The sequence below is a fragment of the Nicotiana attenuata genome, unplaced genomic scaffold (genome assembly GCF_001879085.1).
Source record: "Nicotiana attenuata strain UT unplaced genomic scaffold, NIATTr2, whole genome shotgun sequence".
In the NCBI taxonomy this organism is placed as follows: domain Eukaryota; kingdom Viridiplantae; phylum Streptophyta; class Magnoliopsida; order Solanales; family Solanaceae; genus Nicotiana; species Nicotiana attenuata.
Window position 1 is genome coordinate 41,397 of NW_017673055.1, and position 13,879 is coordinate 55,275.

The window sequence follows — 13,879 nt, forward strand, 5'->3', positions numbered from 1 at the left end:
ACAGTGAGAAGGTAATGCTTTCAATCACTGAATATGCTCTGGAGCTTGTGATGAGGAAGAAATAGCTAAAGTTTTATCGAGTCTTCAGAATGAGTGTGATCTTTTTATATTTATATATATAGCTTGAGTCGAAATTAAACAATATTTTTTATAAAATCACGAAATCCGTTCTAAATTTGCCTTGAATCATGTGCCGAGTGTTCTTTCTACGACAAGTACTTAACAAACCTCGGCGAAATTTAGATGAGGTAAGGGAACTAATTGTTAGTAAAATTTTGTTCAGAAACAGATCATAAAATAAAAAATATTAGTTAACACAAAACAGATAATGCAAAAAGATTTCGAGCCCATAATTTTTTTCTATGTGCTTAAGAAATTTAATCCTCTCACTGTTGCCCAAGGTATTTAGATTAATTCCTCCCTGGATAGAACGGGAAACTATTCTGTAATAGGGACACTTCAAATTGCAAAACTTCGGCGAACTCAATGGTAGAACAAATCACACTTGACACTTATATTTGTTTTGAAAAATAAGGCCCAGCCTCTAAATTCATAAACTATGAAAGGATAAAATAAAGAGGTGCAACCCAAAATATGTATTTTCCCTCTCACACTTTAAAAAACCTAACACTAATACCTGTCTCCAATAGGTTGTATTAATGTACTCTTCTTCTCTTCAAGCTTCTTTGAACTTAAAAGAGGATAAAATTTAAATTTTCTATATAATTTCTCAATTTGTACATCACATTTTTTTCATTTCCAAAATTAAATTAGAAAAATCCAATTAATTAATTTAACAACAATTCAGCTCTCCATAATTATAATTATAATCCCTAAAAAAAAACAGATCTTTATCATTCACCTTCGCCACTGCAAACCAGGCAAGACACTACAATACATTACAGTTATACAAACTGTCAAACATTATTTTAACATTATTTTACTGATCAATCAGATTCAAAACCAACTAGAAAAAAAAAATCAGATTCAAAACTAATATTTATATTCTGCAAAACCCTAACACAACAAACACACTCTTTCAATGGCGAATTCTCGTAGAAAACCAGCAGTAATAGACCCGATGTACTATCCAGTGATCGCTTTAATCATAGCCGTTATCGCCTTCGTTGAGCTCTCCGACGCCGTCACCGTCGTCGACGTATACCGGCTTGTTCAGTACGATATCTCTGGCGTCCCCTTCGGTTCTCGGCTCGCTGTTCTTAATCACCACGCTGGCTCGTCCTTATTTGCTTCTGGTGGCTCCGGTTCCGATCTTTCTCGTACGGTTCTCATTCTTCCGGTTAGGGAATTGGATCCCACTCTCATTAAAGGTACTGCCACGACTGTGGATTCGAACTTTCGTTCATTTTTGTGTGGAATTTAGCTTTTAGGAAATATCTATTTGTTAGGATTAACTTTTGAGTTTATTAGCCTGTTTGACCGAGCTTCTGGGAGGCTAAGTGTTTATTTATTACTCCATTTTTTAGGAAGTGCTTAATTTAGAGGGTTGAGATGATTGACCAAGCTTTTAGGAAAAAATTAAGTATTCTTTAGTAGTAACAGAAGTTGCTTTACAGCTTGTTTGGATGGTTGTTACCTGTTGTATCGTATCGTATTGTTACTTTAAATACGATGTTTGTTTTGGTTGTTACTTAAATTTTATTGTATCGTATCGTTAATTCTGTACGTTACGTAACAACGAAATGTGCCACTTTATGTAACGACCGATTTGGTGTTACCTTGTTCTTTTCTCTCAATCTCACCCTTAATTATTGTTAAATAATTTTATTTTATCATTTATCCTATTATATAGTAATTTTACCCTGTATCATAATTTTTCTTTATAATATTGCAAGTTTATTCTTCATATTGCTGGTGCGTGATATCATGAAACGACGACAAACGACACAATCTATCCAAACATTATATTCATCAAACGATATAGTACTACAATACAATACGATACGATACAGTATAAAACGATATGTAACAACCATCCAAACAAGTTGTTAAGAAGCTGAAGAAAGTAGCTTTTTCCGAGAAGCACTTTTAGAACCTTGGCCTAGCACACATTGCTTCTTGAATATTGACAAAAATATTTTTCAAATTGATTAGCTAAACACAAACTACTACTCTTTTAAAAGTACCTTGTCAAAAAACACTTCTAAAGAAAAATATTTTTTAAAATAAGCAAATTTTGGAAGTTTGGCCAAATAGGCTATATGTTCTATGCACTAACGGTGTAAGAAATTGGTCAGGTCATTTAAAAGGTAATTACAAATAACTCTATTTAATACCATTGATTGATAGCCTAAAAGAAATGGTAAGTAGCATCCTATAACATGTTAAATTACACTGATATTGTAAAAAGACCATTACACTGTCAATGTATATAACTTAAACCCTTTAGTTTTAGCTGTTGTTACCAAAGAAGGGATAAGTGTGAGATTTAGTAAACCTGATTCTTATTAAAGATGCAGCTCCATATATTGATTCTGAACTTAAATATTTGTTATTTGGACTAAGCCATATTAATTAGTGGGATTATAGTTTGGTTATTGGGCTTATGCTAGTTTGGTATGAGAGATCATTAAAGGTGCAACTCCACCTACTGCTTCAATATGTTATTTTCTTTCTAAATGTGTTATCAACTAGGAGATACCAAGCTTAGTTCGTTACTTACATTCTGTGTGTGGTAGGAATAAGCATGAGAAGGAAACCTATAACTTTAGGGAGTCTCCGATTTGCCTTAAATGACAAGTTACTCATGTATTGCTATTATAAGTCATTCCTCTGTCACTTAAAGTGATGCTATGCAAGAGGTTATCACTTTATGAGCAAAGCCATGCACTTCAAAGAAGTGTGCTCTTCAAACAATGACGTGGAAAATTATATAAAAGAAAAGCAGTGGTTCTTTGAATCTCAACGTTGACGAGTTGGATTAATATTAACATTTTTGTATATCGAATGCTAAATTAGTTATTCTAATTACCTTTGATTATTATTGCACTAAATTCATACATGTCTGGCATTCTTTAATTTTCCATGAATAGCATGCTTGACTTCTCACTTTTTCTTTAAATATTATGGACTTTGTCGCTAATTACAGATAGAACACCAAGACAAGGAACGTAACAGCTCATAAACTAACCAACTAAAAGAAGAAAGATTGTAACAAACTTCTAACTCCAGCCAATGCCCCGACATTGCACACATAGGCACCACTTCTAGCAATGCTTTCCCAATCTCTTCCCCTCTTCTCAAAGATTCTCTGATTTCTCTGTAACCAAATAGCATGGACAGTTTCAGCATTCACCATTTTGAAGAACTGAGCTGTTTGTGATTTCGCTTGTGTCTTCTCAAAAATTCTCTAATTATTTGCAATGCGTAACCCTGATAAAATGTGACGCAGGGTGATGATTAGATAGCAAAGCTAGTTTTAGTTTTGTGAACTTATAGTGAAAGTGCAACATCGGCATAACAAAGAGATATGTCCCCAACAAATGCTGATCTATCCTTTTCAGGATGTTCTCGCGGCAATCTTATGAGTAAGCTGTCTTGAAGATAGAGTAAGGCCATGTGAATGAGAGGAGAAAAGGGAAGCTAGTAATTTGGGGTGGAGGGGGTGGGGGTAGGGGTGGGGTTGGAGAGGCTGGATAGAGAAGAAGGTATAAACATAGTGGGGATTAAGGCCTCACAAACTGTCCGAGAAGATTATTGTTCTTTTCTTCACCAAAGTAACCATGTTAGAATGAATTCAGCACATTTGTTAACGACCTTCACTCATTGAGGCTTGGTCATGGTGAAAAGAGCAGCCCGGTGCACAAGGCATCCCGCATTCACGCTGGGTCCGGGGAAGGGCCGCAGCCCAAGGAGTGTGATGTAGACAGCCTACCCTAATGCAAGCATTAGTGGTTGCTGCCACGGCACCCGTGACCTACAAGCTTGGTCATGATTCAATTCCCAAAAATATACAAAAGAGTGACTTACTACAACAACAACAACAACAACAACACTGCAATTCCAGACAAGCTTGGGTCAGCTATATGAATTCTTACTGTCCATGTTGCTCTATTTAATCTTGTCTCAGTCCAACATTATTAGATATTAGTTTTTCTAGTAATAGAAGATTAAGATCATTAATCTGACCATATTTCTTATGGTGGTATTTTCTTATAACAAATAAAAAGATTTACACATTTTATTACTTTCTAGCGCATTCTTTGCTTGAAACATCACTAACCTTGATTGTGCTGATCATGTTATAGTACAACTCTCTGTTCCTCATGCAATACGTATTTAGATTGTCTCTTCTGATGGGCTTGCCCTTGTATTGGCTCTTATTGCAGAATATATTGAACAGAAAAAGCTATTAGGGGGTTTACTGCTTTTACTCCCCCCCAAACTTAGTCCAGAAAACGTAGACAACGCATTTGGTGCTGATGAGGATATTAACAGCCTGATGAGCAAATTGGCTGAGTTGGAACGGTTGCTTACACATTCTAATATCCCTGTGAGTGCAATGAATCATCCATTCTTTTTTGTCCTTTTGGCATATCTATGTGGCACAATGCATGTTATGCATAGGACATCCTTCATCATGTACCACGCGTTATATTTGTCTAGGGCTACTCGGGCATGATTATTCTACCTTAATTAGTTTGAAGTTTTTATTAAATCTTTTATATTAGTCATACTTGACGTTTGTTTACTCTTTATCAAAAGCTTGATGTTTGGTTACTGTACGGATAACTCAATCTCATGAACTAGTAACCAGCTATTAGTGTAACAATGCAAATAATTCCTAAATGACAATTTGTTTCCTGCAATCACTTTTTTCGAATAATCAGTGGGAATCTATATAATCTAGACCAAAGAAGTCATGACTGTGATTCCTTAGTTGGTAGAAGAACATGCTGAAACATTGATACTGTTAGTTTCTATGAAAGAGAAGAGTTCAATCAAGGAGGGGTGGAGATGTCTGTAGACTGTGTTTCTGAGCGGAATAGAGGGAAATGTCTTTTCTGTTTCTTTTGAAAATTGCGCTTGAAGCTTCTGTTTCTGGCTAGAGATGAGAATAAACAAGGAATATTATGTGATGTGGCAGCCCTTAAGTCCAACCTTTCTGTTGTTGGCATGCTGATTCATCCTTCCTCAGAGTGATGAAGAGCAACTTGAACTATTTTACTTACTATTTGGCAAGTGACTATGAGTGTGTCTGAAATAGTTTGGTAATAAGTCCTCTCCCAAAGATAGAGAAATTAGTACTAGTTTCTTTTGCCCTGAAATAGTTTTTACCACCTATCTTTTGTTCAAGGAGGCTACTCCCATTGCCTTACTTCTTTTGTTTGAATAGTTCTAATTTATGTGGATATCCTTCATCTTGAATTTTTTTCATTTTTTATCGTCTAACAAAATAGTGAATTTTCAACCTTTTGAAATTCGGGTGCAGTATCCTGTATATTTTGCTTTCGAGGATGACAATATCAATGCTGTACTAGCTGAAGTTAAGAGAAATGATGCTAGTGGTCAACCTGCAACAGCTACCACAGGCGGGTAAGTTGGAATCTTATTTTTTGTTTTCAAGAGAAGAGTTGCCTCTTTTGTTTGATGTATGTATGCTAAAACATTAAAAAGATTAGAATGTGTCGTAGAGATATTTTACATAGTCTGGACAAATTTCTGTCTACTGTAAAAGTGCTTGTGAATTGGGCACATTCTAATGGAGCTAACAAGCTCACTTTTGTTCTTACTATCTTTTGTACTATTTGCATCTACTTGATGCCATTAATGAAACCACTTCATCTGAAAAACAGTGCTTGTGAATTTTTAAGCCATCTTTAATCATTATCATATAGTTAAATGATTCCATTCAATTTTATTCTTGATCTAATCCCATTTGGTATTTTCTTGGTCAATGTAAGTGTTAATTTGAGAAAAAAGTTTAGCTTACTACCTGACTTGACTCTGTTGGTAATGGGCTTGTTCACCAAAATTTTAAAAAAATGAAAGTGAAAAGGAAAAAGAGAGTCCTATAATTTCGTGCAACACGATTGTTGAGCATGGATTCATGCTCTGGTTTGACTTCATGACTTGCATATTATTTGTATAGTAGAATTTAAGTAAATACTGAAGAATGTATACAATCTTGTTATTGTAGAAAAAACACCAACTTGACGTGTACTTTTTGCTGTATCTAAATTCTTGCAAAAACTTGAGTGGGTCCATAAATTATTATTTGTTTGACTGTATCCAGGGTCGGCTCTAAGGGCCAGTGAGGCCGTTGCCTTAGGCCCCCAAAATTTAAAGGCCCCAATTTACTTTAAGCTTTTAGTTATTATAAATAAAAGTGTTACAGTATACTCTTTTGTTATTTGATTGAGGTTATTTTACACCAATAAATTCATAAATTATGATAATTTTCTTCACTCATTAATTAGTATATTTCATCACTCTTCAGTTTTAATTTTATCCTTTTTATATGAGAATTAAGATATATACATCGACAACATAATGAATTTCTTTTACAATCTTCTTTGAAACTGCATAGACACAAAAGCATTCATGCACCGGTTTTCTTTTAGTGCAGTTCAACATATTATATTAGGTTATTTATAATTTATTTTAGATATTCACTAATAAGTGCTACAATTATCATTTAAAATGATCAGAAGGTGTAAATATTATATATTTTTGACACTATTAGTGCTCAAAACTTAAACAATTACGTTATGTACGTTCATTTCTTTTTCTTGTATGTGATGATAGCCAAATCAAAATTTTCACTTTGAGTTTCGGACCTCAACATCCTATAATCCACCACTTCATTCTTTATGCTCTTCTTCCTTTTTCTCAAATTTTTTTTGCTATTTCTTGTCTTAAATGATTAATTTGTTGTTTGGAGAGCAATTTTTTTTGTTAGTGCACAGATTTTACAAAATAAATTTAAGGGCCTCTAAATATGGTTTCGCTTTAGGCTACGAGATCCGTTGAGCCGCCCCTGACTGTATCAAATATTTGTGATGCCCCAACACGGGAAAAATGGGGCTGCACAAGTTTTGGTATTTGAGGTATCCTTTCTGAGATTGGATGTCAATATGAATGTGCAAACTTGTTTGATGTCGTGTTGACGAAGGTTAAACTTTTTTCTTTTTTGTGATAAATATCTTGTTAATGATTCAGTTAATCACATGTCTACAGCTACAAGCTTGTTGTTGCTGCCTCAGATCCTAAGAGAATTGCATCCCCCAACATTGCAAATATTCAGGTTCTAGTTTGCGGCTGTTCACCTCCTGGTTTTTTAAGTAGGAGCAGTTGGTTTTACTACGACTTTTAAATTGATGTTTGTTTTAGGAATATTGACTTGACTTAATTGCCTACGGTGTTAGTTCTAAAATGCTTGACATACAACCTTTCTCGTCCGTCTACTGTTTTGTTAAATAACAAGTTTATATAGCTCAAATCAATGCATATTAATATAAGCTAATACCACATCAGGTCATTTCAAATTTGATTTGACATCTCTCAGCTTACTGCTGCTTAAATTGAGCGACATGGTCGGTGAGGATTTGTATAGCCGAACCCAATTGCTTGAGATTGAGGTGTAGCTGCTGTGAGCTTTCGGGGGGCCTACATATGGTCTTGGCTTTAATTTCTTTTTCATAATTATTATCGTTCTTTATTTTGTACACTCGGTTTTTTTTTCCAATTTTTATGAATCTCTATGTACTTAGGATTCTGGTTGCTGTACTTTGATTTCCATATAATAGTCAAGCAAATCAATGAGTGCATGCAACTCTTTTTGCTTCCTTATAGTAGTCAATGATATCAGCTTTGTACATTCAATTATTTGGCCTTTCTTATTTTAGTAGTTCAATCATTTTAAGCATAGGTGAATGCATTCATACCGACCCAACTTGTTTGGGACTAAGGCGTGGTTGTTGTTGGATGCATTTTCTTTGAATCTCTATGTACTCAAATTTATTTGTTTCTATATACATTGCTTTCCTTATAATATAGTCAAGCAAGTCAATTCAGTACATTGAACTCTTTTGTTTACTTATAATAGTCACTCAAATCAAGCTTAATACATTGAATTACTTTTTTCTTATTTTGGTAATGAAATCATTTTCAGTCTCTATGGATGCATTTCCTTATTGTACTAACCCAAAATGTTTTCTGTTTTATATTACCATAATCCTATTGTATATCCTCCTTCTTGAAATATATAAGACTAAGAATTATACAGACTAATTTCTAAAAATAATGGGCAGGGCATGGGTTAACAGCTACTTTAATTAATCAATGAAGTAGAATGTTGTTTGAAAGTTCATTTATCAGTACTTGTTAAATGTCAGGGATGGTTACCAGGACTTAAAGTTGATGGAGACTCAAATCAACTCCCAACTATTGCCATAGTGGCTTCATATGACACATTTGGGGCTGCGCCAGTAAGTTATGACTTACTCTATTAAGTTTTGAGCTGTTACAATAAATGACCTTAATCAATTCTTTTTATCATTGAGTTTACAGACATTGTCAGTGGGAAGTGATAGCAATGGAAGTGGTGTAGTGGCACTTCTTGAAATTGCTAGGTTGTTTTCTGCTCTATATTCAAATCCTAAAACTAGAGGTAGATATAATTTACTCTTTGGATTGACATCTGGTGGGCCGTATAACTACAATGGAACTCAGAAGGTGCACCACTCCTTCCCAAAAATTTTGTCCTATCCTTTTAAGTTGCAGCTGTCTCGTTCTGTCCTTTGAATGTGTAAGCTTTCTTCAGTGGCTTCGGAGTTTTGACCAGCGTCTACGTGAGAGTATAGACTATGCTATCTGCTTGAATAGTGTTGGGTCCCTTGGCAATGAGTTACATCTTCATGTCTCCAAACCTCCAGAAAATGCCTACATACAGCAGATATTCCAGGTATGCAAATGGCGTCTAAGGGAGAAAGCTAGGAGAATTTTAGTTTTTATCACTTCTACTGCTGCCCTTTCTTGTCTGAAGAACTAATATTTGCAGGGTTTCTCTGCCGTAGCAGAAGAATTGGGCCTTCAAGTTGGTCTTAAGCACAAGAAAATAAACATCTCGAATCCTCGAGTAAGTACATAAACCGCTTAAAGAAAAATGCATATCCCTGCTTAGATGGTCAGGCATAGTGCATTGTTTTCTTGCCCTGTTCTCGCGCTCTTGGAACTCCACCTATCTGAGATTCGCTTCCCGTTCTAAGTCTGGATAAAAGAGGAGAATTGTGGTAGGCTGATGGTCAGCGGAAAATTGTCTAACAATGATAAATCCTCCGAATACGGTCTGAGAGTGGAATATACTGTATGGAGTGGAATTAATACGAAGATTCATATCACCAACTAGTTTGTGGTTGATGGATTGTTGATTGGTTATGCTCGAACCAGTGGACCAATGTTAGAGCTTCAGTATCTTACATTAGAAATGATGTTTAAATTAGTTTTTTTGGCTATGTCTGCAGTTCAAGCTTTGTAGGCTGCTTTCTGTTGTGGTGATACAGCTTTCGTTTACTTATGTGAAGTGAGGTTTTGCAACTCTCTTTCCAGCCCTAAACATTTGTACAAACATATACAAGGCAATGTTATCAAAGGCGAAAAGCGCAAAAAAGCTCTAAGGTCTGATGGAGCTTTAAGCGCAAAGCGCAAATAAAGCGTGAGCTTTAATGAAGAAAAAGGCAAATGGAGAAAAACGATAAATATGTATGTGTAGTCCAAGACTAAAATCTTTAAGCATAAATGTTAAATATATGATCAAAGAAATTGAAGAAAATTTATGACAAAGTGATATCAATTGTTTAGTGTCGCCTCTTCAGGAATACGCTCATTGGCAAGGAAAAGTATGACTTAGAGGCTAGAGCCTTGATGACAACACTGAAGCGCCCGCTAAGCGAGACGAAGCGCTTAACATGTTTTGAGCCTCGCTTCAGGGCTTAAGCGCGCCTTTGATAACACCGATACAAGGAGACTGCTTATTTCACCCAGATCTAGAAAGCATGCCATTTATTTTGGACCATACTTGTTCTTACTGCTTTTCTCTCTAATGGCATCAACAATTTTTTTCACTTGAAATGAAACCCTTGTCACTTTTTATGGTAATGTAAAAGCTGGTACTGAAAAAAGAAAATTAAACTGGTTATTGTGGCTCAAGGGCTGCCCTTAGGTGTGATTGAAGTAGTTATTATTGTTGCAAACATGAGAATACCAGAATGAGATTTGTGTTCAATCTGCAGTTTGGTCACAAGCACAGATCTCACACTTCATGGTTTTGTGCATATGTGATGATTGCCTGATGCTATTTGTGCGATTGTAGTAACTTGGTGGTCATTCCCGCACCCCCTTGGCTTTGTGCAGATTCGGTGATTGGCTGGTGCTATTTGTGCGATTTTAGTAACTTAGTGGTCATACCCCCCCNNCTAAAAACATCTCTGTCTTTGAGACTAATAATTTGTTTGAGCTATGTGAAATGCTCGATTTGCCATGTTGAAATCGAACTTCTAGGCAAAAGTAAAAGAACCATAGAAAAAGGCTTCTTATGCAGCGTCTTTTCCCGAGCGTGGAGATAACCTTCACATCTGATCTTATGCAAAGAGCGACATCTGCATACTCCTTTTTAACCACCCTCCATGATTGTCATTTACGGAAACGGAAGATTATTTTCCTGTTTCCATATTGCCTAGTAACTAGAAATGCATTTATGATTTTGTATGCATCATTAATCTGTAATTTTGTCATGGATAAAACATAAAAGTTAAGCCCTTTACTGATGTAATTTGTGTACAAGTTTTTGACAATCGCAGTTCTTTTGTGTAACATAAGCCAGCTAGAGAGCTTGTTCTAAGCTATTTTATTGACTATTACCTGACAGTCACTTTCTTTAGACTAGACACTACATATCCCACTTAAACCTGAATAGTCTCTAGAGTTTCCCTGTTTAAGCTACTAAGCTTGTTTTTACTGGTTAATAAAGCAGTCAGATATACCATCTTTACTTTAATTGTCTTTGTATGTGATGTTTAGTCTTTTTACTGTGCTAAAGCTGCTAAATGGTGTAGGTAGCCTGGGAGCATGAACAGTTTTCAAGGTTGAGAGTCACTGCGGCAACACTATCTGAACTTTCTGCTGCACCTGAATTACTGGAAAGTACAGGACATCTGGCTGATAACAGGTTGTGGCTTAGCTTCTAATACCTCTTGGTTCTATTTTTGTAACTTCTCTGATGGCCATTTGCTGAACTTCTGGTTTCCTGTGTAGACATTTTGTCAGTGAAGCCTCAATCATTCGAAGTGTCAAGCTTGTTGCTGAAAGTCTAGCGGTAAGGACTTTGGCCTACCTCTTTTCCCCTGGAGTACGAAATTTTGTCTCAGCCGTTGCTACTGCTAGTTTCTTATACTGATAAACCCTTTAACTTCCAATAATGAAGTTCTCTTCTATATGAGAAATAAACAGTGGCAGTCTAACAGTCAACTTGAAAAAGAAAAACAGGAACTTTTTGGCCTCTTATAGGTCTGGTCTTGTCATGCATGCTCCTTTTGAGACAGTCGATTCTTATCTACATATTCTGTTCAACATAAAAAAGCATAACTTTATAATTTGAAGTATGATCATACTTCTGAGACTATTGGGCAGATAGTGGTTGCAGTCTTGGTTTTTCTTGTGGTTTTGGGATCTCTTGATGTTATGCTAGTGGAACTAGTCTATAGCTAACAAAATCAGTTTAAATCATAATTCAATAGCTACACTTAATCTAGAATAACTCCAGAGTTTCTCCTCTTTGAAGTTCTCTTCAGGTTTCCCAAGTTTATGATTGAGCTCAGGCCTAATAGTCTGGAAATTCTCTGCTGGTTCACGAGTATTATTGCATATTTTCCTTTAATTAATTAAATGAGCAACATGATTGAATTTTGAGTAGCGGCTTGTATATGGGGGTTCCCCCATCATTAATTAAACTATTTACCTTATTAAAAAGAGAGAGATTGAATTTTGAGTAGTTCTGTCTGTATATATATTTGAGATTTTCTGGAGGACTTTATGAAAGATGTATTTATTGTCTTCATTCCATTGCTTGGTCCTTAGTGTCAAGGAAAATTCCTGATTGTGATATGCATCTTCTGCATCATTTTTTTCTTTGGGGTGGGGAGACTGTATTTCAAAGGATGATCATTTTGCATTAATATATGTAGGATGTTGTTTTGCATGTCTTCTATAGAGAACAGATGATTTTGATATCCTGAATTACTTCTGAAGAGAAGAGTGGGGTGATTGATCAGCTGGTTCAGAATTTTAGATTACCAAAAAGCATTTTTCATATATGTTTCTTTCTCCTTTATGCTGCAGCTTCATGTGACTCAGTTTTTCGTAAACCTTCTTTTAGGTAATGAGAAATGTGTTCTGGTATTTTGCTTATTTCAAACATTTGTCTTAACATGAAGTGAGCTATCTCATGTATTAGGAATGCCGCATTTTTGCAGACAACAGTAGTTTCACAAGTTTGTTTAACAAATTTCTTTTATATGCAGAGACACATTTATAAGCAGGAGCAGAAAAGCATAAGCATATTTGCAGACGATAGTAGTTTAGCCGTCAATCCTTCCTACATAAGGTCTTGGCTAGATCTTTTATCTACAACACCTCGAGTGGCACCTTTTCTTTCAAAAAATGACCCGCTTATTAAGGCACTGGAAAAGGTATTTTAGAGGCATGTTACACTTAAATTTTGTATTTAGTTAATTGTTTCTTTTTTCCCTTTCAAATGGTCTCATAATTTCTTGGTTCTATATTATAAAGGACATCTTCGTGTATATCACTATCGCTCGTCATAATGGCTTGCCTTTGTCATTTTGCTTTGGCAATTAATGTTTCTGACTTTATTTTCTCTTATATATATGACCCTAGTATACACTTTGATTACCTATATACCTCAATTTGAGCTTCTTAAGGTATCTGTACCTCTTAGTTTCTTGTTTTGACCAATATGTGCTTTCAATGTCTGCAGGAATTAGCTGATCATACTGCAGAGGTGAATGTACAGCATGAGACTCTAGATGGAATGTTCACTTTTTATGATTCAACTAGTGGCAAGTTACATATATATCAGGTGCGTAAATATCTCCAAATTTTCTGTTAGCTTTGCCCATGGTATCCTAACATTATGGAAATAATTGTACAGCCTGTAACAATTCGAAATGCAAGTTGCATATATATATATATATATGGGTTTTGCTAACCTACTACTTTTCTGGTTGGTTGTAGTAGGTTAGCATTGTGTACATAATTGCTTTCCCTTAAATGTCCCTATTTGAGAAGAAATAAGAGGGGGTTTTCTGACTTTTCGTCATAAAATCAAATAGTAATAATTCCTTCTCTTTCCCTGTCCTTTTGTCCATGGTGAAACCATCCCTCCCCTCCTTTCTCTCTCTCGTTATCTCTTCAAGTTCAGCAAAAAATTAAAGTATTGTCATTGCTAAAGACTCCACCCATAGTTTGTGTTTCTGCTGATTAATTTCTGGGTTCGACTTTAAGAAGATAATACAGGGATAAAACACTAGACCCAGCAATTAAACCCATTTCCTGCTTGACTACCCAATAAACCCAATTTTAAAAGGTACTTTTGCTGTAGTTCTGATCAACGACGGCAATGTTACCGGTCGTGCGGTCATGGAAACGAAGGGGCAAGAAGAAGGATTGCATCTCAAAAAACGATGTCTGTTTTTAAGTTAGGTCAAATTATTTATGCTTTGAGTATGAAAATTTAAAATTTAATGGTTGAATCCAGTGGAGGAAAACAACAATTGACAATGAATTAATAGAGTCCAATTTGAGAAGAATAAAAACAACAAATGTGTGTGTGTGGGGGGGG

General features: G+C 35.5%; 1 protein-coding gene across 1 annotated transcript in view; it reads left to right on the forward strand.

Annotated features, from left to right (window-relative positions):
- Positions 1-872: 872 nt before the first annotated feature.
- Positions 873-13,879, forward strand: part of LOC109215309 (nicalin-1-like) — a 14,557-nt gene continuing 1,550 nt past the window's right edge. The window contains exons 1-12 of the mRNA XM_019379347.1: positions 873-1,331; positions 4,350-4,513; positions 5,453-5,556; positions 7,201-7,267; positions 8,358-8,450; positions 8,533-8,697; positions 8,786-8,926; positions 9,023-9,100; positions 11,076-11,188; positions 11,275-11,335; positions 12,540-12,707; positions 13,016-13,117. Coding sequence (XP_019234892.1) covers positions 1,043-1,331; positions 4,350-4,513; positions 5,453-5,556; positions 7,201-7,267; positions 8,358-8,450; positions 8,533-8,697; positions 8,786-8,926; positions 9,023-9,100; positions 11,076-11,188; positions 11,275-11,335; positions 12,540-12,707; positions 13,016-13,117 — 1,545 coding nt within the window. The 5' untranslated portion in view covers positions 873-1,042. The remainder of the gene's footprint in view (positions 1,332-4,349; positions 4,514-5,452; positions 5,557-7,200; positions 7,268-8,357; positions 8,451-8,532; positions 8,698-8,785; positions 8,927-9,022; positions 9,101-11,075; positions 11,189-11,274; positions 11,336-12,539; positions 12,708-13,015; positions 13,118-13,879) is intronic.